The sequence below is a fragment of the Osmerus mordax genome, chromosome 11 (genome assembly GCF_038355195.1).
Source record: "Osmerus mordax isolate fOsmMor3 chromosome 11, fOsmMor3.pri, whole genome shotgun sequence".
NCBI lineage: Eukaryota > Metazoa > Chordata > Actinopteri > Osmeriformes > Osmeridae > Osmerus > Osmerus mordax.
Genome location: NC_090060.1, coordinates 5,954,497 through 5,981,123, shown reverse-complemented (window position 1 = coordinate 5,981,123; position 26,627 = coordinate 5,954,497). Strand labels below are relative to the sequence as shown.

General features: G+C 47.1%; 2 protein-coding genes across 2 annotated transcripts; one reads left to right on the top strand and one right to left on the bottom strand.

The window, feature by feature from the left end:
* The first annotated feature begins 48 nt into the window (after positions 1–48).
* Positions 49–18,365, top strand: gipr (gastric inhibitory polypeptide receptor). The gene is made up of 14 exons (XM_067246368.1): positions 49–330; positions 10,789–10,978; positions 11,943–12,039; positions 12,233–12,340; positions 12,690–12,811; positions 13,100–13,206; positions 13,467–13,620; positions 14,123–14,282; positions 14,406–14,466; positions 14,637–14,706; positions 15,765–15,853; positions 15,980–16,118; positions 16,296–16,337; positions 16,900–18,365. Exons 2-14 carry the CDS (start codon positions 10,922–10,924, stop codon positions 17,224–17,226), a joined length of 1,533 nt encoding a protein of 510 aa, XP_067102469.1. The 5' UTR covers positions 49–330; positions 10,789–10,921; the 3' UTR covers positions 17,227–18,365.
* A 30-nt stretch (positions 18,366–18,395) lies between these two features.
* Positions 18,396–25,894, bottom strand: LOC136951772 (cytochrome P450 2M1-like). Its single transcript, XM_067246372.1, has 9 exons — positions 25,653–25,894; positions 21,520–21,682; positions 21,170–21,319; positions 20,850–21,013; positions 20,213–20,389; positions 19,801–19,942; positions 19,507–19,694; positions 19,240–19,381; positions 18,396–19,118 (listed from the first exon to the last, which is right to left on the bottom strand). Exons 1-9 carry the CDS (start codon positions 25,842–25,844, stop codon positions 18,928–18,930), a joined length of 1,509 nt encoding a protein of 502 aa, XP_067102473.1. The 5' UTR covers positions 25,845–25,894; the 3' UTR covers positions 18,396–18,927.
* Between the last annotated feature and the right edge of the window lie 733 nt (positions 25,895–26,627).

Here is a 26,627-nt window from a genome sequence, read left to right as displayed (position 1 = left end):
ACACACTGTTTCGCGTGCTTTGACGAGCACATCTTACAAAGCGCGATCCACGGAGAAGAGGGGAGGGTGTGACTGCGGCCGGACCCTGCGCAGTCTGTCACCGGGACAAGTGTTTTTTAACGTCCGCTCCTTAAGTCTCATTTCCAAGAGCTTAGAAAACACCGAGTGACAAGCACGTGTTTTCCACACATCTTAAGATTTTCTTCACATTGACCAAACTGTAATTCTTAAATCACGCGGACTACTTTTGGCGCTAAGGGGCACGGTGGCGCACGGCACGGGATCTTACTACAATCAACCGCACATTGATAAAACATGAGTTTTCAAACGGTAAGCTGCACACGATATAATTGCATTCTCTATTTTAAAATGTAATGTGATCTGGTTTCATTCAAAAGTATTCGTTGGTCAGATCTGTCTAATGAAAAATTTGCTTTTTCTGGTGGGAATGGTAAGAAAGAGATTAGATACAGTAAGATGTTTTATTCGTCTAATTACAACTGAAAGTAAAGCAGACATTTGCTGTGACAATTTCTTAGCAGAAGGTTGATGAATGGCATCTGCTTATATTGAAACTGCTCTAATTAAGCACCAAGGAGTGAAGCGTTACAGGATAGGCTACTTAGTACTGAGACTAAGAGACCATAATTATAGGATGTCAGTCAATTAGAAAGATTCTCAACTTATTACTTGTCTGTAGCCAATGATTTATGGGCTACGGAACTTTTGTATTCTTTTTTTTTTTTTTTTTTTTTGGGGGGGGGGGGGGGGGGTTATCAATCATTTCATATTTAATTCTCATAAGCAGGCTAACATAATATAACATATAACCTAATAGCCTGCATCTTTTTAGAAATCTAATTGTAAAGTTAGACTTGCTCTCAGCTTGTAGTGCTCGAGCGTTGTCTGTGTGGAAAACTGCTGTTCATGGATTGAAGATTTAATCCACACAGAAAAACAAGAATATTTAAGGGCACATTGTGCAATGCCTGAATTAGCTATAGCCTATTAATTTATCGACGGTCAGATATCAAAGAGCGTGAAATCCTATAGGTGCAACTTAAGCGCGACAGCAGTGATCTGCCCTCTTGTTAAGGGTTTAATATATTATTCGTTATACAAGTTATACAATGCTGAATTTTACACAGCACAGCCAAAACAATCCTAGACTCAGTTTAGACCGTGTACTGCTTTAAGCCATAGGGGGGTTTACCTCCAACCTAATAACGCTCTCTCAGACATTAGCTACATAACTGGTTATAAACAGGATATTTGTTAGCTAGCACACTGTTATTATTAATTAACTATGGGATATTAGGACGTGTTAGGTCTACCGAATTACTGCCTACTGGACGTCTAGAAACCACTACTGAGTAAACACAATAATCATGTGCGGTATTTGGTATTCAGAGGTCGGGATATTGGGATCTTGGACATGACTGTTGGGAGTTCATCTCTGTTGTGTTAGTGGTCGGCCGTGGTGTACAAGCATTGTGCCGTATTTTTAGATTATGTTGTGGTTCTGTTATTAATGTACACCTAATGTGTGCTATTTTAGGTAATGTTGTTTTATTGGTGTACAAACATTGTGCGGTACTTTAGAAGTCAATAGGAGGTTGTTGTTATTTTATGGGTGGAGTTGTATTGTTGAGATACTGTAGGTGTGGCTGGGACTGTGGAATGTATGATCTGAAGAAACAATATCAGCTGTCTGCCTGGCTGTCTTTTAACCCTCGTGCTGCCTTCGGGTCACATGACCCAAAGGTTCATAACGAACCATCGTTGTGTTTACCCAATTTTACCCAATACAAGAACAAATACACAATAATTTTATTTTAACCTTTGCAATGTGGGGGGTCTGAGACAGCCCAACGGTTAAAAGAAAATGCTTCACTTTGTTTCTGTATGAGGTAAAGTTGTCGCAATACTACGGTGGGTCACAATGACTGATGGGTCAGAATGACCCGAAGATAACACAAGGGTTAACCCTAACCCTATCAGCTGTCTGCCTGGCTGTCTTTTAACCCTTTCTGTGTTGCTCTTTAACTCTATCTCCCGCACATTTTTCATATCTCCCACTCCGTTTCACTCACTCCACTGTCCTCCTACACACACATACACACACACACACACACACACACAATGAGAGTGTTGATCTGTAGTGGCAGCTGCTGTTACAGTTATGGTAAAGAGAGCCATCAGGCAGTCAGCCCCACTGTGTTGTCAGTGCTAATTGGTCAGGCTCCTGTGTGCGTGTGTGTTTTTGCTTATGTGTGTGTGTGTCCCTATATGAATGAGTCATACAGGCAGCTGTGCTGTGTGTGTGTCAGCTCCCTTGCGGTTCCAGGTTAGAGTGTGATAGGACAGGAGCCGTCAAACTCACATCGAAGCCATGTTGAGGTTTGCTGGTGTGTGTTGAGGTATGCTGGTGTGTGGTGAGGAGTGTGTATGAGGCTGGTCTATATGAAGCTGGTCTATATGAGGCTGTGCGAGGCTGGTCTGCATGAGGCTGGTCTGCATGTATTAGGGTGTTTGCGCATGCTTAGGTGTGTGTATGACTGTGAGTGTGTGTGCATGCTAGGTGTGTGTTTGTGCGGGACCAGGCCAGCAAGTATAAAGGCCTGCAGCAGTGAGGAAGTGTAAAGCAGTATGTTATTGTAGTATAAACAGTGGGAACACAGAGCAGAGCGCTCTATGCTGGTGCCCAGCCAGGTTCAGACACAGCTGACATGGCCTTAAACAGTCAAACAACCTCGGAAGTTAGAAACCTGTCATTTTTGTGTATGTGTGTGTTGGGGGGTGGGGTGAAGGGTGGGGGGAAGGGGTGTGGGAGGGTTAAGGGATGGGTGTAGGGGGGTTAAGGGATGGGTGTGGGAGGGTTAAGGGATGGGTGTAGGGGGGTGGGAGCAGGTTAAGGGATGGGTGTAGGGGGGTGGGAGGGTTAAGGGATGGGTGTAGGGGGGTGGGAGCAGGTTAAGGGATGGGTGTAGGGGGGTGGGAGGGTTAAGGGATGGGTGTAGGGGGGTTGGAGGGTTAAAGCTTAATTTATACTTCGGTCGCGGACACTTTTGAAATGGTCGCAGACGGAAAAAAAAAAAGTGTCTGTGCTCAAGGTTCGCGTGACGTAAACAGAATCATTTTACCGTTACATTCATAGCTATTGTTACATTGTTAACGCTTTGTAGCCTAGGTGATCAATCGGAGAAACTGACAATTTAAATTTTTCACTATGTGACGACATCCGCGCCAGTAGAAATTTCTCCTGGTAGGCGACACTTCTAAGCGACGGTTAAAAGTGTCGACCGAGACGTCATTTCTGTCGGCGACCTTTTCAAAAGTGTCTGCGACCTAAGTATAAATTGGGCTTAAGGGATGGGTTACATTTTACATTACATTTACATTTAGTCATTTAGCAGACACTCTTATCCAGAGCGATTTACAGTAAGTACAGGGACATTCCCCCCGAGGCAAGCAGGGTGAAGTGCCTTGCCCAAGGACACAACGTCATTTGGCACAGCCGGGAATCGAACTGGCAACCTTATGATTACTGGCCCGATTCCCTCACCGCTCAGCCACCTCCTGGGTTGAGCATTCAGATCAGTGGGTTCAGTTTGCATTCCTGGAGGAGAGAAGAAGACTGCTTGTCTGCTGGGATCATTACTGTTGACCCGGTAAACAGACTGGCTGCCAGCCTGGGACTCCTAGTACTATGTGTGTGTACACACACACACACATCCCAACTCTCCTCAACACTGCGTAGAAGACTTTGATCAGGCTTTGATCCCAGACGACACTATTCCCTTATTACCACAAAACTAAATTGTTTTGGTGTAATTATTTATTTCCCTAATATAGTTAATGAGCAGCAACACATTTCATGTCTGGGAGAACGCTCACAGTAATCATCTTTTTTAATCTTGTAAAACACCCCTTTTGTGGATGTTTACAGCACTGGAACAACTCCTCCAAATTGATTTAATTTAGATGTTGTGGGATGATGGCCTCAGTACAACCTCTGTACCCGTGATTTGAGTCAAGCTGCACTTCAAATAAATATTTGATTCATGTGTTCATTTGGTAAAAGGTTTCATTAAATCAAGCGTTACGACATGCTGATTGCATATTGATGGTTGCGTCTAGAGTTCCAGTTAGCGACTGTGTCAGGGCCAAACCAACATTAGACAGTCCAGTGTCTGTGTTCAGCATTATGTCATGCGTTCATAAAGGCAATGTAATGCTCCATACAGAATGATATAACAGGCTGGCCAGTATGGCACCATAAATAGCTGTGATGTTATCTCCAGGGCTAGGGGTATGCATGCTTGGAGATCTCCTCCTGCCCCTAAACCGGTCATGATGCCCTCTAGCAGAGGGCTCGTGAGGAGGAGTGAGTGACGGCTCCTAATTGGATCGTCTCTGGCCGGGTCACTTGACAGGCTGAGGGAATCGGAGTTCCTCTGCTCTGTCTCCCTCCCTCTCTCTTTCTCTCTCTCTCTCTCTCTCTCTCTCTCTCTCTCTCTCTCTCTCTCTCTCTCTCTCTCTCTCTCTCTCTCTCTCTCTCTCTCTCTCTCTCTTGTTTTCTCTTCCTTTTTCTCATATTCTCTCTGCCCTCCAAATGTATTTTTCTCTCCTTCTTTCTTTCTCCATTTCTTCCTGTCTCCCCTTCTCCCCCTCTTCCTCCCTTTCTGAAGGATGGTCTAATTTTCCCTCTCTCTCTTTCTGTCTCCTCCACTTTCTCTGCATCTCTTTATCTCTCTCTCCACCCTTCTGCCCCCACCCTGTCCCCTATCTCCCCTTCCCTCTCCCCCCTCCAACTCACTGAGGACAGAAAGATGGATACAAAGAAAAATTGGAAAGGGAGAGAAAGAAAGAATAAAATGCTTTGTCAAGTTAGTTGTTGTGTTTGATGGCAGTGGGAAGGGTTTGGAATTCATGAGTGAAATTAGTTTTAAGAGTTGTCACACAATGTTATTGTTTGTTTGTTTTTGTCCTCAAGCCCCGACACTTTGTGTGTGTGAGAGTGTCTGTCTGTCTGTCTGTGTGTGTGTGTGTGTGTGTGAGAGAGAGAGAGCGAGAGAGAGAGAGAGAGAGAGAGAGGCAGCAACAGAGACAAATGGAAACTTTATTGTTTACCTTTCTAGGAATGCTATCTGTCGCCTAGCAAGTGTGTGTGTGTGCGTACGTGTTTGTATGTTTTAGATTTCTGTGGGACATTTTCCCCCTCGTCTGCCATTCCGGCTCTTTGCCTGCATGGTGGACAGCACAGGCCATCCCTCAAGGTCCTGGGGATGTCAGCTGTGCTGGTGCTCCTCCATGACCTATCGACCCTGCATGGGACAAATCCGCCCCTCTCTCCTCCGTAACCTTGCGGAGGGGTGAGGGGGTCAGGGTGGTGTCAGCCCTCAGCACTGCTCCCTCATACGGGTTCTAAGTGAAGTTCGAGTGAACAGTAAACAGGCTTGTCAACATGGCCGCCTGCCACTGTCTCTCTACTGATGCGTCTGTCAGATAAAGCATTAGGAATGCACTGTATGAACTTCCGCCCTCTCCACACTCCTCTCCTTCAGTCTCCTCTCCTCTCTTCTCATTGTCTATTGTCTCCCCTCCTCTCCTCCCCTCTCCTCTTCTCTCCTCATCTCACCTTTCTTCTCTTCACCTCTCCTCTTCTCTTCTCTTCTCTCCTCTCGCCCTCTCGTCTCAGTAATGGATCCACCGTGGCTTTGGTCGCTGTGACCCAGTGGGGGTGTAGCTCAGGTCAATCAGAGCTATTCATCCTCCCAGTCCTTTAACCAGGAGTGGTCACTAAGAGCACGAGGCAGACCCCGTCCTGACCTGTTTTCGTCCAGGCACGACTGCAGAGAGACCGTAGGGAGCAGGATCCTGGACAGGAATATGACTGATGTGCTACAGCACATTGGGGATGTCTGGAATGTGTCTGTTGGTAAGCCTGTCTGTCATATAACTGTCTGTAGTCCTGTCTGTCTGTACGCCTATTTGTATGTGAGCTCTCTGTCTGATAGCTGTCTGTCTGATAGCTGTCTGTCTGGTAGCTGTCTGTCTGATAGGTGTCTGTCTGTAAGCCTGTTTTTCTGTAAGTGTGTCTGTCAATCCTGTTATACTCCTCTGGATATGCAAAAATGCCACTTAAACCCTCAGGACTCGTTAAAAAGCAGAGATCTGACGATACGCACTCCAAAATGAAGATAATCTGTCTGGGTTTTTCCTTGTCACTGCATTTCTCTCTCTTTCTCTGCTTCTCTCTTTCTGTCTTTGTGTCTCTCTGTATCTCTCTCTCTGCCTGTCTCCCTCCCTCCCTCCCCTCCCTCCCTTCGTAGTGACTGCAGATGGGGTGTGTGTACATGGCTGGAAGCATCAGGCTTCATTGTAGCAGCAGCACTGACACACTGGAGCTGGGTTTCCCTGCACCTTTCTTTCTCTATCCCTCTCTTTCTCTCTCTCTTTCTCTCTCTCCCCCTCTCTTTCTCTCTCTCTCTTTCTCTCTCTCCCCCTCTCTTTCTCTCTATCTCTCTCTTTCTCTATATCTCTATCTCTCTCTATCTCTCTTTCTCTGTCAGTGTCCAGGGTAATGCGGGTACAGTAGGTGTGCAAAGGTCTCAGTACAGTGGACTCACTGGGCCCTGACTCAACTAATCTAACAGAGGTGGTTCAGAGACCATGTTTGTGTGACTGACTGTAAAAAGGTTCCTGGTACCTGGTCGGTTCTGGGTGCTACAAAGCAGATAAAGCCGGTGAGTCAGCTCCAATGCTGGTCATCCAAGCATCAGTTAGATGAGCCTGTAACAGGTCAGGTTGGGTCACTGTTTCTGTTGGGTTAATGATGTACACACAGTTTGTCTTACGTAATAATTCCCTGGTTCTCTGAAAGAGGTTAGTGTTACCTCTGTGGTGTAGGCACAGGAACCAGAACCAGCAGGACACACTCACACTCTCGCCCTCTGACCCCCCCACCCCACACACACACACACACACAAACACTCACACACTTACTGTTTCCTGTTAGCCCAGGAAGTACTGAGCCGCACGCTAGCATCCTGTTTTATTACAAGCAGGAACACACTTTTAGAGAGGGTCCCTAAGAGCTCTGTCATGTCACACACACACACACACACACAGACAAACAAACAACTCTGGACACACATACACTCCAGATGAATCCCCAGGGGTCATGTACTTCCTTTTTATGTTCCATTTCCTCTTAAAGGAAGATGCTTCTTTTGCACACACACACACGTGCACACACACACACATGTTTATTCCTGATCTTTAGGGAGTCCCTAGATCGATGGTCTTATTCAGAATGCTGAGTTCAGGTCATTCTTGTACATCAAACTTCAAAACTTATCAATAGTCAACTTCAGAGGACTCATACAGTACAGTTGTATATAAACATACTGTCATCTTGGAGAGCATGGACATAGTATAACCCTGCTTTCTGCATCTACCCATCATCGATAGTTCAGGACATGATTGTGAACACAGGGACATTACAGGGACAATAATAACAAATCAACTGAGTCTATACAGAGTAATATCAGTCTACTGGAAATGAAGCCAGATTCTCTCACAAATCTTTGCAATTTCCTACCTTCATTTGACAGGCCACTTTTAAGCACTCTCTCTTCCCCTCCCTCCCTCCCTCCCTCCCTCCCTCCCTCCCTCCCTCCCTCCCTCCCTCCCTCCCTCCCTCCCTCCCTCCCTCCCTCCCTCCCTCCCTCCCTCTCTCCCTCCCTCCCTCCCTCCCTCCCTCCCTCCTTGTCATCATAACTGTTGCTGTGGACTGCCTCCTCCAGTAACCTTTATCTTCTAAACCCCAGCCCCCACCCTTCCCTTTCCGGTTTTTGCTTCTGCCTCTCTTGCTCTCTATCTCCTCCCCTCCATCTCCCTCTCCCTCCCTCCCTCCCTATCTCTGCTTCTCCTTGTCTGTAATGAACTCAGACGCAGGCTCTACGTACGCTACGACCATCTCACACCATGTCACCGCGCCGCCTTTTTTAGGGTTCGGATTCCGTTTTCGTGAATTTAGAGAGGCGTACCAGAAGGGTCGATTGATTCTGAAGATGTTTATCTCGGTAAATCAAAGCTTAATGAGCGCGTTATTGGCTCGTTATCGATCGTGCCCATTCAGACGACTGGTCCTCAGACGCACAACCATAAATAATATGTGTTTGGAAGTGAATAGTTCTGGAAAGCTCTCCCAGTTGCCTGCTCTCTGTCTTTGTTTCCTTCCGTTTCTCCGTTTCTGTCTTTCACGCTCTCCTGCTCTTTTTTTGGAGTCCTCTCACATCCTTTCATCTTTCTTCCTGCGTCTCGTCTTCCTCAGCTGTCTGCTTGACCTGTCTGTCTGCCTCTCGTCTCCTTCTAAAACACAGACAACCCTGCCTGTCTGCCTTTCTGCCTGTCTGTCTGTCTGTCTGCCTCTCGTCTCTTTCTAAAACACAGACAACCCTGCCTGTCTGCCTTTCTGCCTGTCTGTCTGCCTGTCTGCCTCTCGTCTCCTTCCAAAACACAGACAACCCTGCCTGTCTGCCTTTCTGCCTGCCTGCCTGTCTGCCTGCCTGCCTGCCTGCCTGCCTGTCTGTCTGTCTGTCTGTCTGTCTGCCTCTCGTCTCCTTCCAAAACACAGACAACCCTGCCTGTCTGCCTGTCTGCCGTCTGTCTGTCTGTCTGTCTGCCTCTAAGCACGCTGACAGGCAGGTAGTAGCTCCCCAAGCCAGCCAACTTTAGGAGCTTAGAGACAAGCCTAAATGGTTCCACACCACTGCCTCCTGTGATATGAAGCAGATTATTGCTCCCTGCTCCATTCTAGCTGTCAGTTTCAGCAAAGCCTTCTGGGAAGAATTTGGGACGCAACACACACGAAGAGCAGTGGTGTTCATGGCCAAACATAATGCTAGTGGGGGAATTGGCTTCCAATGACAGCTTTGAGACTGAATTATGGTTGTTTATCTCTTCAGCAGAGATGACTTGTGACATGATATGAACCAAGGTTGGGGGGGCATGTGTTTTGACCAGGAGACAGTCTTTCTTTAACGTGGTCATCCAGTTGTTCTTGAGGTTAATTGAGTCCCAACTTGAGAGTTCTGGCAGAATGTTCCTGTCATAAACACGGTCATATTTTATTCCCAGAAAGAGCCCGTGGGCCTCACCAGCCAACTAACGAGGTGGCCTTTCATTAGGATTCATGACCGGGTAAATATCAGCAGCTCTCTTCCATCTCGCTGTGTACGCACACACACACACACACTCACTCACACAGTTAAACTCATGCACAGCCACACGCACCACCTCGACCCTCTCTCTCTCTTTCTCACACACGCCCACACACTCTGAAAGCAGCAGATGTTTTGGTAAAATCCTCTCGTCCGTCTCGAACCTTAAAGGTTTTGACTCTGACATTTAAATATACGTCCCCTTTCATACGCACATGCTCACAGATAGTGACAGGTGTAATTACCTGTTATCTGTGAGATTTACCTGTATTAACTTTGTGGTTTGACTGACAGGTTGACTTTAAACATAGGGGCCTTGAGCATGAAAGCCCCATGGGTAAATGACCTGTCAGTCACATGTACCTCACATCATTTCCTGAGATGAATCCAACCAGACTCCATTCCTTTTCGGGGTCAAAGAGGCATTACCCAGATTGCACCGAGCATTTTTTTGTAATGACTACGGTTTGCAATCCAATTCAGTTAAACAGCGGCTTCAATCAAGATATTGTTCAGGACATCTACATACAGACACACTTAAAGGGCATGGAAATAAAGAGTTTGTGAAAACAGGATGGGTTATGTTCGGGGGATGTTATGAAAATTCCGCAGCTCCCAGGCATACAGCTCATCTCCACAGAATCAAGCAACATTTAATATGTTGGAAGCACAGCGGGCTGTTCCTACGGCATGCTTTTCTCTCTCTCATGGTGAATACATTACAGTGCATCACTGGCGAAGCCACAAGACGCCGCAGAAAACAGAACAATCATCGAAGCCTTTAAACCGTTCCCTCTCGACGGGGAGCGTGAAACGGCGAAAGCAAACGCGTTCTCTTTCCTTCTGATGTTTGTCTCTAGACTTCTTACTGTCCTGGTGCGTGTGGGAATCAGAGTCGTGTTATCTGTAAAGCCCGTGTATGTGAAACAGAAGACGCGCTGCCGTCAAGATGCGAGCGAGCGGGGCTGATGGGGGTTTGGACTGTGTGGACGGAGCAGGGTCCTGCCCCTGTGGGGCTCCTGGAGCTGGGCTACAACTCCCAGAGAGAGCTCTACACTGCTGTTGTTTTTAGTGTGTGTTGTGTGTGCGTGTGTGTGTGTGCAGGAGGGGGGGGGGTTAACAGAGCTGTTTTCTGCCCTGTTAAATAGAACATTGGGGCCACTTACACACACAGGAACACACACGTTTACACACACACACCTACAGATACACACGCTCGCAGAGCCATGAATAATAAACAAGCCAAGCCGTTCATTCATCATTTATCACAGTGCTTGGTCTCCAGGTGGAAGACAAGGGAGGGTTCAGAAGCCTGTTTCCGTGTTTTGTCTTATCCCATCCGCCGGTGTGGTGTGTCTGCCTTCAGAGTTGTGTGTGTGTGTGTGTGTGTGTGGGCAGGTACGGATGTTTGCGAGGGTGGTTGTGTTTGTGTACTTTTCTTACCGTGTGTGTGTGTTGTGTCACCTTACCAGTACATAACAGGCTTTGTTTACTGTGAGTGGATGTGTTTACTGTGAGTTGGTCCACATCAAACTGGAGTCCTGCTTGCTGTGTGCAGGTGCCGGGCCTCAGGGTGGAGGGGGTATGAGTCATGGCTCGGATCTGCCCCACCCCGCTGCTGTCCCTCTGGGGTAAGTGAGCCCCCGAGCCCTGAGATGTCTGCCCCCCCGACCCTCGCACCCCCCTGAGTAATGAAGACCCTCGCCTCCTTCCTACTCCTCACCCTGTCTGTGCTCAGCGGAACAGAGGTAGGTCCTCCTGCACCCCCGTCCTCCACCTCCATCCTGGTGAGACACTCCATGGAAGAGTTTTGTCATTTGAATTGAAAGAAATGCATACAAAATCATGAAAGCTGCATTTCTACGGGAAATGAATCAAATGAAATGAAGTTCTTATCGGGAAACTCGAAATGAAAAACAACCGGCTGAAAAAATATAGCGTGTCTATTCTCTCATTAACGTGTCTCAGACTACAATCGATCTGAATACAAATCATTTAAAATGATGAAAATATAAAATAATGTATATTATAATATATGTACCCATAGGCCAGCAGTGCAGGCTCAGTAGAATCACTTCAGAGTGCTGTGTATTGTCCCCCAGACCAGCTCAGACACTAGTTAGGGTGTTATATGGTTGTCAGTGCCGGCTGTGACACTTCGGTAATGAGAAGATCCCTCTCATGATGACCACAGGCCGTGCTGTACACCTCCGAGCTCGTCCCCGAGCCTGGCCGGGAGAGAGGCAGCGCTGAAGGGAGACAGAGGCAGTGAGAGGAGCTCTGCTCCAGCCGCAGTATCGATCCAGCTGGTTTAGGGGTCTGTCAGCTTTTATAGAGTCGCTGGTCGAGAAGGCAGAGGCTTTAGAGGCAGTTAAATCAATCTGGAAATGAGCACTTTAGTCAGTACTCGTGGGCAGTACCAAAACACCTACTGATATAGTACAGAAACACTTACAGACTCAATCCAGAAACACAGACTCACACTGTCCAGAAACACCTTGTTAGCTCAGTCCAGAAACAGTCCAGATCAACCAGCCACACATCCTGTGCCTGGTTGATCATGGCTAAACTGTGAACGATACTTGGGAAGTCCATGTAGGATGAGGTTGGACAGCTGTAGATGCAGATATGAACGGTCTCAGAGGTTACTGGGCCTAAGCCCTGACCTCAGACTCCTGACCCCTGACCTGCGCTGTGATTGGCTGTGTGCAGCGTGTGTCTCAGAAGTCTTGGAAGGACACAGTGGAGGAATGGAACAAATACAGGAACGAGTGTCTGCTACACCAGAGCACAGAGCCCACGCCTTCAGGTAACACGGCCGATACACACACACACTTACACACTCATACGCCTGACACACACATACACCACACACACCTTCACGCACAACACTTACCACCTCTTTCCTCCATCCTCTCCTCCTCCCATTCCTCCCCTCTCCGCCTGTACTTGTCCTCCCCCCTCCTCTCTCCTCCTCCATGTTCTCCTCCTCTTTGGATCAGGCGTCTTCTGTGGTCGTATGTTTGACATGTACGCCTGCTGGGGAGATGGAGAGCCCAACTCCACCGTCAGAGTGCCCTGTCCCTGGTACCTGCCCTGGTATGACACAGGTAGGGATACCCACCCCATGCCACTACCCCTACCCTGGTACCTGTCCCTGCCCTGGTACCGATCACTTTAGGTAGTTACTGCTTCATCGTGAGGGACAGCACCTTTTGTGTTCCACATTGGAGCTGATATTATGTTCTGTTCATAACAATCCCAGCTACTTACCCCAGACAAAGATGAGGAAGAATCCTGTATGTAATTACACATTCCCCATGAAGGTCTGACATTATCTGGCTAAAACTCTGTCTGGGAAACTGGCATGAGAAAATATGTGTGTGTGTTTGTGTATGTGCTTGTATGTGTGTATCCACGTCTGTGTGTGTGTGTGTGGGTTCCTCTGTGTTTGTGTAGTCCACCATGGCTACGTGTTGCGGGAGTGTGGACCGAACGGCCAGTGGGCGACCAACATGACGAGCCCAACATGGAGAGACCACTCCCAGTGCGAGTACGACAGCAAGCAGCAGGGGGAGAAGGTGGGCCGGCGCAGTCGCTATGGATACTAGACACATCTGTAGGCATCCCTGCCACACTGAGTAACTGTTTGTCTGTCTGTCTGTCTGTCTGCCTTCCTGTCTGTCTGCCTCCTTGTCTGTCTGCCTCCCTGTCTGTCTGCCTCCCTGTCTGCCTCCCTGTCTGCCTGCCTGCCTGCCTGCCTGCCTGCTTGCCTGTCTGTCTGTCTGTCTGTCTGTCTGTCTGCCTGTTTGCCTGCCTGCCTGCCTGCCTGCCTGCCTGTCTGTCTGTCTGTCTGTCTGTCTCCTCAGGAGTACCAGATGGCGGTCCTGGCCTACTTCAGAATCATGTACACAGTGGGCTACACTCTGTCTCTGGCCAGCCTCTCTTTGGCCCTCATCATCCTGAACGCCTTCAGGTACACACACACTCTCAAACCAGCACACAAATACACACACACCCTCATACAAACCAGCACACACACACACTTAAAACAGCACACATACATATACAGTAGCGCTATATCCAGATAATTAACATAATTCACACAATACAGAGAACCAGTATATAAAGAAAAAATACAGTACAGTCTATAAAGTAAATATACAGTACTGTACAGTAAACACAATATCATTTTAACCTAAAACATAAATGGCTATTGTGTGTTTCTTTGGGAAGGAAGCTGCGGTGCACCAGGAACTACATCCACAGCAACCTGTTTGCCTCATTCATCCTGAGAGCCGTGTCCATCCTGACCCGGGACGCACTGCTGACCAGAGACACGCCAGAGTTCAAGAACAACAGGGACGTGTCAGAGGTGCTGAGTGACCAGGTCGGCAAACACACACACTAGTCTCTCTTCTCTCTGTCACATACACACACACTAGTCTCTCTTCTCTCTCTCACATACACACACACTAGTCTCTCCTCTCTCTCACATACACACACACTAGTCTCTCTTCTTTCTCTCACATACACACACACACACTAGTCTGTCTTCTCTCTCTCACATACACACACACTAGTCTTTCTTCTCTCTCTCACATACACACACACGCTAGTCTCTCTTCTCTCTCTCTCACATACACACACACACGTTTACTTCTTACGCATCCACACACATCCACACACACACATAACACAGACACACATCCACTCTCCTACACACACACACACTTCTGCTCTCTTACTTACTTTCCCTCCACCCCATACCCCCACCAACCCCTCCTCACCCCACCCCAATCCACCATACCCCGCTCAATACCCCCTTCCCTCATCTACCCTCCAACCCTTCCACACCCTCTCCCTCTGCACCCCTACCTTCCTCCCCTCAGGCGGTGTCGGGCTGCCGGGTGGCCCAGGTGCTGATGCAGTACTGTGTGGGGGCCAACTACTACTGGCTGCTGGTGGAGGGACTATACCTGCACAACCTGCTGGTGCTCAGGGTGTTCTCTGAGAACAGCTACTTCTGTGGGTACCTGCTCATCGGCTGGGGTAGGCACTCTCACACACACACACACACACACACACAATAGCAGACGATGCTTGCAAGATTTGATTTCCGTTCGTGCACACACACACACACACAATGCTCACACCTGTATTTTTGTATTCCAGGGACCCCAGTGTTATTCGTGGTCCCATGGATAATCGTTCGGTACTTGTATGAAAACACCAGGTCAGTCCCTCACACAGAGTCACACACAGGGTATCTAGAAGGATGGATGGATGAATGGATGACTGGATGAATGGATAGATCAGTAGTGAAACAAGGACATGATCTTTAGTATATCTACACTATACAGCCCATCTGTATGGAGGCTTGTCCTGATGGTTGTGTGTCTCAAGGTGCTGGGAGATCAATGAGAACATGGCCTACTGGTGGATCATACGCACACCCATCCTACTGGCCATTCTGGTGAGTAGCACACACACACATAGGCACACAAACAAGCAAGTACACATTCTGCTGTGCCTTGGAGTAACAGGGAGTCTGAGGCTGACTCAAAAACAGCTAGATCCTATTGTCCTTTACTCACACGCACACGCACACACACACACACCACAGCCTCCCTGAAGTCTTGTGTTCTCTTTGAAGTTAGCGGACCGTGACAGGCCACGGGCAATTCTGCCGACGCGAGCGTCAAGTGGTTCAGTTCCGGAACACTCCAACAAATTAAAATTCATGGATGAGTCATTGGCTTCCGACAACAAAACAAAGAGTAACTCATGCCACCACCCGGATTATTTTCTCAGTAACCCAGTAAAGAAGGTTGAGGGCTGGGAGCCATTAAGGGCTTGTTGCTCTCACAACTCAAGCTCCATGAAGGCTTCACACTCCTGTTGTTGCGGGTAAACCTCCGATACTGTGGTGGCGTGTCTATAGCCTAGCTCTCGCACTGCTAACAGACCCCACACACACACAGGCCGAGCAGTCAGCAGGTTCCAGGGACAGTGGCAGCGTTGCTGCCTCATCGCCTTGTCCTCCGTCAGACGAAAGCCCTCGTTCAGTGGCTTCTGTCACGGCTACGGCTCTGATTCCGAAGACGCCGGTACAATCTCAGCCCGGACACTCGGTGACATTACGATTTGTTCATTTAGCAGACATTTTGTATTCAAAGCGAAGAAACACACAGTGCATTCAGAAAGGGCACTAGATAATCAGAGACTAGTACACAGTTCTAACAGGTTAGTGCCTCATTTATACACAGTGCGTTATCCTAAACGCTCCATTTTTATACACAGTAGCTTGCCCTTTATGCTCCACCTGATAATCTAAGAGAACAGCCTGAACACATCTTAAAATAAATTACGTAGTAATTAAGTACACTCAATTAGTGTGGTTGACCTTTGCTGGCAATTTCTTTGCTGTTTAAATGCTGTGGGAGAGGAAATTATTTTGTTTTTTTTATCTGTCTGTTTTGAAGTTGTTGTCGGAGTTGTTGACCAGTTAATGTGTTTTCTTTTTGTTTCCAGGTCAACTTTTTCATTTTTATCCGGATCATCCAGATCCTGGTGTCTAAACTCAAGGCTCACCAGATGAGATACACAGATTACAAGTTCAGGTGAGTTGATCTCCCACATCCCCAGATCAGACACACGATTGGCTTCTGTTGGGTTCCTTGTCAATTAACACCTTCTATATGACTGTGTGCGTGCGTGTGTGTGGGTGTGTGTGTGTGTGTGTGCAGGTTGGCCAAGTCCACCCTGACACTGATCCCTCTGTTGGGGATCCATGAGGTGGTGTTTGCTGTGATGTCAGAGGAACAGACGGAGGGAGTCCTCCGAAATGTCAACCTCTTCTTCGAACTCTTCTTCAACTCCTTCCAGGTAACTGATGACTAGAATGGAATACTTCTTTGTCATTTTTAATGAGGAAAATAAAAATTAACCTTTTTAAATATTAGAAGTAAAATGTAAAAGAAATGCATACAAACATTCCTCTTTTAGATATGTTAGTTTCATATTTCGTACTACCAATGGCTCCCCGCTCCTCTCCTCATTTAGGGTCTCCTGGTAGCCATCCTCTACTGTTTTGTCAACAAAGAGGTGAGTGTGGAAATGAAGGTGTAGAAGCTGACATGTGGGAAGGTGTGTGTGTGTGCGTGTCTTTGCAGGGCGGCAAATAGTTAGGTTCTGTGATAATGTATTACGGCAGCACCCAGTGACTGCTACGTATGTGTGTGTGTGTGTGTGTGTGTGTGTGTGTGTGTATGTGAGAGTAGCAGAACACACACCTGTCACTCAGGCTTAGTAGTCCAACTGCTAAACACAGCCGACTGGCCAGCAGGATATCACTGGTCGAGGCAAGAGTGTGTGTGTGGTTCATAGGCAGTGCAGGGTGTATATGTATATGTGTGTGTGTGGGGGGCAGGTTTTTGTATGAGAGGGGGGCTTCAACCCATGTCAGCATAAAAGGTCATGGTTGGAGAGGTCACGTCAAAGGCCACATTTACACACATGGTTGTCCTGTTGAACTTACTGCCCCCACGTCATACTTCTCTTCATGTCCTGTGTGTCCCTCTCTCTCTATTCCTTTTTCTCTCTCCCTCCCTCTCTCTCTATCCCGCTCCCTCCATTCCTCTCTCTATCCCCCTCCCTCCATCCCCAGGTTCAGTCGGAGATAAAGAAGAAGTGGCAGAGGTGGAAGCTGGGCATGACCGTGCTGGACGACCAGCGAAACACTGGCAGCCAAACCCCACAGGTGGGCGCCAACGCACCTCTGTGCCAACACGACCCTCCCTGCCAGCCTGACTGCCAGGCGTCGGAGGGCCCTGACCCCCACCCTCCTCCCCTCTACCACCACCACCCCGGAGCCAGGAAGGGGAAGGCCTACTGCTACATATCTGCCCGCAAGCAAGTGCTCAACGGGCTGGATGGACCACCACAGGGCAACACAGGAGAGGGAGCGGTCAAGTACTCAGAGAGCTACTGTTGATACCGAGACATGTGGACTGGAGAGGGGAAACTAAGGGCAAATGGCTAGCTAGCTGTAGCTTTTCCAGTGGGTGGAATAAAACTTATATCCAGAGGACTACTGAGGAGAGGATCATGAAGGATCAAGCCCTACTGAGGATGAAGGATCATAGTTCCCCTGTTAGCAGTTAGCATCACCTGGAATAGGAGAATCAACTGCCTCTTATACTGAGGTCTTGGAACTGCAAAAGGGGAACTGTACCTTCTTCATGTCTCCACATACAAAAGGCCTCTGGATGGACTTGTGTCTAGATTTATGGGGATGTCATCATGAGATCTTGGTGCTGGTCAGCAATGTTGTAAAGGGTTCTGTAGAGCCGTGGTTCTCAAATTGTGGGGTGCGACCCTCAGAAGGGGGTGTCCAGTGGAGGCATGAGGGGGGATGGAGAAGGACAGTGTATTGTGGAGTGTTTTGAGGCTGTAAATAGAAAGAAAGAGGATACAATTATAATTGGGGGGGGGGCTGTTTTTGAGGGGTGCAGGGCTGCCAACTTTTCAAAAAACCTTGGAGTGAGAATTGGTTGGGCCAACCAAAACTTTGCATTTCACGTGTTTGCACCCCCCACTCCACCCTACCGAGACAAGCTTTCACGGATGTTTGCGCGTCTATGTTGCTTCACTCTGTGTGCCTGTGCCTCGTCCATTACTGTTTACAACGTCAGCAGGACTACTTGGTTGGCGTTGCCTTCTCAGCGTGAGAAATAAAAGGTGTGGCATGAGAGCGTGTGAACTGGTTGAAATGCATGTGTCTCACGGCCAATGCGTGACAGTTGGCAGCCCTGGGGGTGGTAGATGGACTGAATGAAACAGTTTGAGAACCACTGCTGCGAGTGGCTGCTGTTTGAGCCTGGATTTGAACCTGGGTCTGGGCCTGAGCCCGGGTCTGGGTCCAAGTCTCATTCTGGTTCTGGGCCGTTGTCTGGTTCTGAGTTTGTCTGGATGACTGAAGATGCTAACTGGTCACACCATGGCACCTGACATCCTCCATCTACTCTGGCACACACTTTTTATGTAGATTTTTTTTCTACCTCTGTTTTGACTTTTGGAAAGAATTACAAAATGTTTTCTGTAATGTGCCAACTGTAGTGACGATTGTGTGCAATGAACAACAAATGAATAAATATCATAATTATGTGTTGCATATTGGTATTGGAGAACATAAAAACATACAGTACATCTAATATTGTATTTAGAGTTAGAATTTGATTATAAATTATTTTCACATCACTAACCACAGGCCAATACCCCTTGTAGACATTACTAAGCAATGCCTGTCCTCTTATCTAAATGGACAGTCACCTGGAAGACATGTTACATGGCGATATGTGTGTGTTTGTGTGTGAGAGAGTTAAAGAGAAATGGTGAAGATCATCTAAAGAAAAAGAGACAGAGAGCTTTTGTATCTATATATCTCAATCTACTTACCGTAAAAGTATTTATGTAAAAACATGAAATGCAGGAGTAAAACAGTGTGAATAGTATATTACTGAAACAAAATTAATATCCTAATAATATATCCTAGTAATTTTATTTTAGTACCCGATATGGCTAGACACAACAACAGCACCAATGATAAGCCTACACTGCACTCAGCCATCTCACCAGCAAACATGATACAACTTCCACAACCCAGGATGTGTATGTGTGTGTTCATATGTGTGTGTCACTCCTCTCTCCTGGGTTTGATGAAACACTCGTAGTTGGGCGGAAGGCGTCCAAAGCTGGAGCATTTGGATGTGATGTCGATCTCCTCAGGGGGTACAGTGCCCACGAACGTGAAGCGCTGGAGCAGAGAGGTGAAGAAGAGGAAGAGCTCCACCCTGGCCAGACCTTCTCCTGGACACACACGCTTCCCTACAGGGGTCAAAGGTCAACACAGAGTCAGTGACCTAGCAAAGGCAGAGGTACACATTTTTATTATGTAAGGTGTTAAATAACAAGCGGACAAATGTATGTGAAAATGTCTCAACTTTACCCATCCCAAAAGCAAGGAATGCTTCGTTATTCTTGAAGCTTCCGTCTTCATCCAGGAAGTTCTCAGGGTCAAATTCTTGGGGGTTCTTGAACAGTTCTGGGTCTGAAAGGGCCGAGGACAGCAGAGGAAGGACCATGGTGCCCTGGACCAATCACAGGACACTATCTCAACCGCCTTTCATGACAACACACAGTTGTCAAAACAGTAGAGCTGTTTAGTAGATACACATGTTTAAAGGGACATTTCACAGAAAGTTGCGTGTTTTACCTCAGGTATGAGATAGTTGTGAAACTCTGTGTCCCTCATGACTTTGTGAGGAACGGAAGTTGGGGCCAGGTCCATAAACCTCTGGACTTCATGGATGACTGCGTCCGTGTAGGGCATCTTAGACCTGTCATCCATCCGAGGTATGCGACTGGAACCCACCACCTCATCTATCTCCTTCTGAACCCTCTCTGAGAGAGGAAGAAGGAGAGGAGGGTAGAGAAGTGGACGGGAGAGGAAAACATGACCTTGCAGTTGATCCAGACTAACCAGGAAAGGCATGTTCTGCTAGGCTACCTTGGACGTGAGGGAACTTGATCATCATCAGGAAACACTGTCTCAATGTAGAGCTGGTGGTCTCAGTTCCTGCTGCAAACAGGTTCCACGTGTTCGACAGCAAGTTCTCATAGTGGAACTCTGAATCTGGAAAGTCTTTATTCTACAGTTGGAGAGAACCGGAGATTACTGTAACTCAGTCCTCATCCATCAATAGGCATACAAGGACATCTGGTGGGGAGCTGATGCAATCACACCATGTTTTTAAATACGTAGCACCAATGTTGACTGTGCATCACGTAACATGGGCCAAATGTGTGTATGAAGTTGGGACATTTATTAAGCTGCAACCCAACCTCCTAACAACAGTTGATGGCATTAAGGTGGGCTGAAAGAGCCTCTATCCTCCAGTGGAATATCTCCATCTCTGTACCTTCAGTATCTCAGCCAGGAAAGCCTCTATGAAGTCCTGGGGGTTTGAGGGGTCCATGGTTTTGAGACGTTTGTCAGCCTCCCCTCGTACATACTGCCTGGCCTGGTCCAGAGTGCGGAACATGTCCTGGTGTGACCCCGGGAGACAGCCAACGATCTTAGGGAACGTGTTATACAACTGTACAATAACACAAACACAGGAGGGGGGGGGGGGGGGAGATATGGGGAAAGGGAAGGGTATTTTTGTTTAATTCATGATGGTGACTGACACCTAACTTTTAGTTATGCAGTGTTATGTATCTATGTATCAGCAAATACTAACATATTGAAGAATCGTGTTTGTAAAAGGACAGTCTTGAATTTAAGGACTTTCATCTGATAAAAGGGAGTCAGTTGGCTGAGCGGTGAGGGAGTCGGGCTAGTAATCCGAAGGTTGCCAGTTCGATTTGCGGTCATGCCAACTGACATTGTGTCCTTGGGCAAGGCACTTCACCCTACTTGCCTCGGGGGAATGTCCCTGTACTTACTGTAAGTCGCTCTGGATAAGAGCGTCTGCTAAATGACTAAATGTAATGTAAATGTAATAAAAATGTATCTCAATCCACACATGCAGTAAGGTTGTCGGTCATTTTCCCTACCACTCCAATAGGTCTGCTGAGAATACTGAAGTAATTGTCCATAGCCTTGTAGATCAGAGTGAAGTTGGGGTCATCTTGTTCATATCTGTGGCCAAAGACTATTGAGCAGATCACATTTGCCACAGAGTAGCACAGGTGGTCTTTGAGGTGTATCTTGGTCAACTCTGAGAGATGCAAAAGAAAGGGTTTGGTTTGCTGATTTGATCACACACAAGCTGAGATAATGGAGAGGAATGGGAGCATATAAGGAGTAGCTGTCAATTAGAAATTAGATTCCTTACTCAGTTATCATGGACTCTTAGCTGGGGGTGATACTGTACCTCCTAACAGGCTGAAGGACTGAACCAGACACATGGCCTCTTCCTGTACCCTCTCCTCAATGCTCCTGCGACCCATCCCAAAGTTCTTCAGCGTGGACAGGGTGAACCGCCGCATTACCTTCCAACGGTGCCCACTGGCCACCAGCACTCCTGCAGGACAGGGAGGGTAATGACAGGCCAGAGTGAGGATTCCTGGAATTGAAGTTGGATGTCTCGTTGGATAAAAGTGTCTGTCAAATGAATAAAATGTAACATGGGCTGAACATGTTAATGTATTGACACGACCAGGTCATAGAACCACTGTAACTGGGTTCATGGCAGCAGTGTAACCTGGGAGGCTTCCCTCCTACCGAATCCTTTGGTGATCTTCATGATGAGGGGGTAGGTGGCCCGGCCGCTGAACTCATCCCCCTGGTTGACAAAGGCCTCCCTCAGGGCCTGGTAGCCAGAGATCACCACCACAGGAGTTGGACCCAGCCACACCGTGAACACAGAGCCATACTGCTTGGACATCTGACCAGGGGATGGGGTGAGGAGGGGTCGGAGAGATGAAGAGCAGGGGGACGGTATGAGGGGAGGGAGGGAAGGATAGAGAAGACAAATAAGTGAGTTATGAAATGGGTAGGAGTGAGAGAAACGGAGGTGTAGAGAGCAAGAAAAGGCCGTAAGAGTAAAGGTCTTTCAGGCGTAATGACTACACTGTCTGTTGAGGCGTGTTCTCTCATGTTACTGATGCACTTCCACTAATATGCCCTTCTGTTGTTGCGGGCTTGAGGCAAAACAGTGAAGTCAGGTAAGTTGGGATATCAGGTCAAATGGGACAATGTCCATTACAGGAAACAATGATTTGGTTTGATCTGAGAGAACTTTGATGGGCAGAGCAAAGGCTTAAAAATGTAGGCTACTGGTCGCAGAACTTGAAAGTATTAAATCAGGCAGGAAGCACAGGAAATCAAACGGTTGTTAGAAGAGATCCAGAGATGCAACAAAGGCCTGATGGTGACCTTGTGTTAGATCATTCTCTTTATCAAGTAATGCACAGATTCGGTGAAGTCAAGGAAGTTCATTACTAGCGGCATTCTGCAAGGACACAAATCATCATGGTGGTACAAAGTTTGTCTGCTAGCCAGCCATTTGCTAACCATTTAAACAACACCGCTCTCAACAGTCATTGGTTCATACACAGACAATATACAGACATACAGTTGTCTTATGTCTCCTCTCATTGGCTAACTCCCTTGCATAGATCTTGTGCATGTGTGTATGTGTGTGCTTACATTTACATTTATTCATTTAGCAGACGCTTTTATTCAAAGCGACTTCCAAGAGAGAGCTTTACAAAGTGCATAGGTCACTGATCATAACAACAAGATAGCCACAAAACATTGCGAGTAGCCAAAACATGAAGCACACATTGTGAACAACCAAAGTAAGTGCCAAAGGGAAGAACCATAAGAGCATGTAGTTAAACAAGTTACAATTAAACAACATGAACCGCTATAAGTGCAAGTGTACCTGTGGAAAAAGCAAGCAACAATAATAAAAACAATATATCACAGCGAGTACAAAAATTTAAATCAGTTACCACTAACCACAAGAGCAACAAGTCTCTAAGCAAGAGTCATTGTGATCCTTGAGGAAACTAACATCGGGTCAAGCGAACCATTCCTAAGTACCGTTGTACTCCCGGAACAAGTGCGTCTTGAGCCTTTTCTTGAAGGTGGAGAGACAGTCAGTGTCTCTGATGGAAGTGGGGAGTTGATTCCACCACTGGGGGGCCAGACAGGAGAAGAGCTTGTGTTGGGACCGGGCGGTCTTGAGCGGTGGGACCACCAGGCGGTTGTCTGAAGAAGACCGTAGGTGACGGCTGCAGGAGAGACTTGATGTAGACGGGTGCAGTCCCGTTCACTGCTCGGAAGGTCAATACCAGGGTCTTGAATCTTATACGGGCCATGATAGGTAGCCAGTGGAGAGAGATGAGGAGCGGGGTAACATGGGAGCGTCAGGGTAGATTGTAGACCAGGCGGGCCGCTGCGTTCTGAATCCTCTGAAGAGGGCGGGTTGCACATGCTGGGAGACCAGCGAGCAGCTAGTTGCAATAGTCCAACTTGGAGAGGACAAGTGCTTGGACTAGCAGCTGGGTGGAGTGCTCAGACAGGTAACTCCTGATCTTCCGGATGTTTTAGAGGGTGAATCTACACGACCGGGAGACCGCAGCAATGTGGGCCGTGAGGGAGAGCTCGTCGTCCATGGTAACCCCAAGGTTCCTGGCAGAGGATGAAGGGGTCACCGTCGCAGATCCCAGGGTGATTGAGAGATCGTGGGAGATAGAGGGTTTAGCCGGGATGATGAGAAGTTCTGTTTTGGCGAGGTTCAGCTGGAGGTGGTGCTCGGTCATCCAGGCGGAGATGTCTGTGAGGCAGGCCTCAATCCTAGCTGAGATCCCCGGGTCGGTCAGGGGGAACGACAGGTACAGCTGCGTGTCGTCAGCGTAGCAGTGGTAGGAGAAGCCATGGGAGGTGATGATTGGTCCAAGTGAGGTGGTGTACAGAGAGAAGAGGAGGGGTCCAAGGACGGAGCCCTGTGGGACACCAGTGGAGAGCTGGCAAGGTCCTGACAGTTTGCCTCCCCAGGAAACCTGGTAGGATCTTCCCGACAGGTAGGATGAGATCCACTGGAGTGCAGTGCCAGTGATGCCCATCTCAGAAATTCTGGCGAGCAGGATCTGGTGGTTAATCGTATCAAACGCTGCAGAAAGGTCCAGCAGAATGATGACGGATGACCTGGAAGCCGCTCTGGCAGACTGGAGGGCAGTGGTGACTGAAAGGAGGGCAGTCTCTGTGGAGTGGCCAGTCTTTAAGCCCGATTGGTTGGGGTCAAGCAGGTTGTTCTGAGAGAGAAAGTTAGACAGTTGGTTAGATACAGCACGTTCAATTGTTTTTGAAAGGAAGGGTAACAGTGATACCGGTCTGTAGTTCTGGAGGACGGCAGGGTGTGCTTGTTTACGATATCAACCCTGGTTGAAACACAATAGCAGCTCTCTGGTCCTGGTGTCCTAAAATCTCCTCCACATAGGTGACAAGCAAATGGTCACCAGATCTTACGTCTCCAGCTAGCACTGTTGAACAGTATCTCCTTCAAACAAACAAACCCCCAACATCTTCTAGTCTTAGTCACACAGAGTCAGTATGCTCACCCTTCCCCCAGGGTAACAAGATAAGATTCCATAAGTTTACGTAAGCCTAGAGTTAACTTAGAGATAGTTCCTCTCTGCACACATGGAATGTTGAACACAGTATCATTTTATACAGAATAAAGGGTTACATCTTTCTGACATCTTGTGAACACAAACTGAGTAGTGCAGAAACTCTCCAACAGAAACTCTGCAGAGAACATGATCTGGCCTGGGCAGGAACAGACTTAAAGTTGCATTTAAAATGTATTCAAATGTGTTCATTACTAAAACCAAGTCATGGGCTGGTGGAAGAGGAGGATGGGGAAATGGACTGGCAAAGTCACAACAGCTCTGATGAGGATGAGGCAGAGATTGGGACACTCACTTGACTTGAATCAGACTCAAGTCACAGTTGTAATCTCCTGAGACCTGACTTGATGTAGCCTACTGTAGGAAATAAGATACTCTGCATACAATTTAGATTCATTTTCCTGGTCACTGCAATGTTATAGACACTATGTGTATTGATGTGTTACAATGTGTATTGATGTGTTAGAATGTGTATTGATGTGGTCTCTTTCCTTCTGATTGCCCTGAATAGATAGCATGGTAGGCTACAGGCATTTGACAACAGCAGAGCACTGTTATTTGTATTTGTCTGATAGAACACTTAGCAACTTATGACATGGGTGAGCTGGCTAACGTTTTCTGTATTTGTTTTATTTAGATGGGTTATGCATTCACTGTAAGGTAAACAGTGGGGAGGGCCAGCGGATTTTTTTTCTCACAACTTAGCAGTTCTGTTAAAACTCTGTCTTATTATTTTTCATAAACATTAACTCGCGTATTTGGACTAGTTAATGTTTACTTAGTGGCTGTAACAGAAGAGAGGACTTTGATTGAAAGTTTCGACATTCTGAAGACGACTGTCGGATCAAATAAACTAAACTTGAATACCTGGCTCCGTCGTTCTCGCCTGGCAAAGCAAGGCGACGTAACGTTAAGATAATGAGTTACTATTATGATAATGATGAGTATTGCTTTATTATTACTATCTTACTGTTATTGTTAATGCCATCATTGTGGTGTTAACTTATTCAACGTTGAATAACCCATAACAATATTGTGGTTATCAGACAATTTATGAATAGTCTTTGCTCCAGATGAACAAGTCAACAATCTAATGACGCCTTAACATGCCACGGTGTCACTAACTATAATATAATTAGCCTACGTTTGTCAGGTCATGAACGTTATCGTTCATTGCAAAATTATTACATCTGTGTAAGCTTAATGCCTCTGACCAACCTCTACGTAGAATTTGTAGGGAGCTTTCATGTCCATCTGTAGCAAGTTTCCTAACAGAGGCACCGGAGGTGGACCCGGCGGTAAACGTCCAGAAGTTTGTTTTCCACGGTTCTTCAACCAGAGGATACAAAGAACTACAATTCCCAAAACAACTGATAAAAGGTTCGACTGGATCATCTGTAGCAAATCCATCTTCAGGAGAGGAAGGCGCACTGAGTAACCAAAACTGCGTACTCTGCGTTTGTTCGCGTTCGTGTGGTTTCCTTAACACACCAGCAGTGTTTTATCTAAACTCTGGGAGAGAATAGATTATACTACGAATTATTTTCTAATCTGTAAACATTAACTTTTTTGTAACTCGCTTCTTGTTAATTTTTTGTCCGCTGGTTCGGGTAGACCTATTTTGCATGCAAATGACATGAATATCTTTAAATAAAAATCAATATTTTAAATGAAATTATTTATACCCAAATTCTACCAAACTGACTCCAGATCAGCACGTACACACATTGACATGGGACAAGCCCTCATGCTCTCAGTCTCCTGAGAAAACCTCCTGAAAACTGCTTTTATTTACATTTAAATTTAGTCATTTAGCAGACGCTCTTATCCAGAGCGACTTAAAGTAAGTACAGGGACATTCCCCCGAGGCAAGTAGGGTGAAGTGCCTTGCCCAAGGACACAACGTCATTTGGTTGGCATAGCCGGGAATCGAACTAGAAACCTTCTGTTTACTAGTCCGATTCCCTCACCGCTCAGCCACCTGACTTTAATGCTGGTGATTTTACAATACATTTGGCAATGATAGCAATACTGTTGGACTTTAAAAGCAGTGTATATGGTTTGGCAGGGGCATATTTTGAGTTCTGATATTGGACTGGTTTTTGGGCTGGTTTTATTGGCCATTGGGCTGGTTTTGATTGGCCATTGGGCTGGTTTTGTCACACAGACCTGGCAACCCTGCATAGATGCGCT

What these genes read in the sequence shown, in the direction of transcription:
- gipr (XM_067246368.1), top strand. Translation starts at nt 10,922, where the DNA reads ATGAAGACCCTCGCCTCCTTCCTACTCCTCACCCTGTCTGTGCTCAGC. An exon ending in GCAAGCAGCAGGGGGAGAAG is followed by an intron (nt 12,812 to 13,099) that starts GTGGGCCGGCGC and finishes CTGTCTCCTCAG; the next exon opens with GAGTACCAGATGGCGGTCCT. An exon ending in CAGAGGTGCTGAGTGACCAG is followed by an intron (nt 13,621 to 14,122) that starts GTCGGCAAACAC and finishes TCCTCCCCTCAG; the next exon opens with GCGGTGTCGGGCTGCCGGGT.
- LOC136951772 (XM_067246372.1), bottom strand. Translation starts at nt 25,844, where the DNA reads ATGGATTTGCTACAGATGATCCAGTCGAACCTTTTATCAGTTGTTTTG. An exon ending in CCTACAAATTCTACGTAGAG is followed by an intron (nt 21,683 to 25,652) that starts GTTGGTCAGAGG and finishes TCCCCTGGTCAG; the next exon opens with ATGTCCAAGCAGTATGGCTC. An exon ending in TCAGCAGACCTATTGGAGTG is followed by an intron (nt 20,390 to 20,849) that starts GTAGGGAAAATG and finishes GTTATTGTACAG; the next exon opens with TTGTATAACACGTTCCCTAA.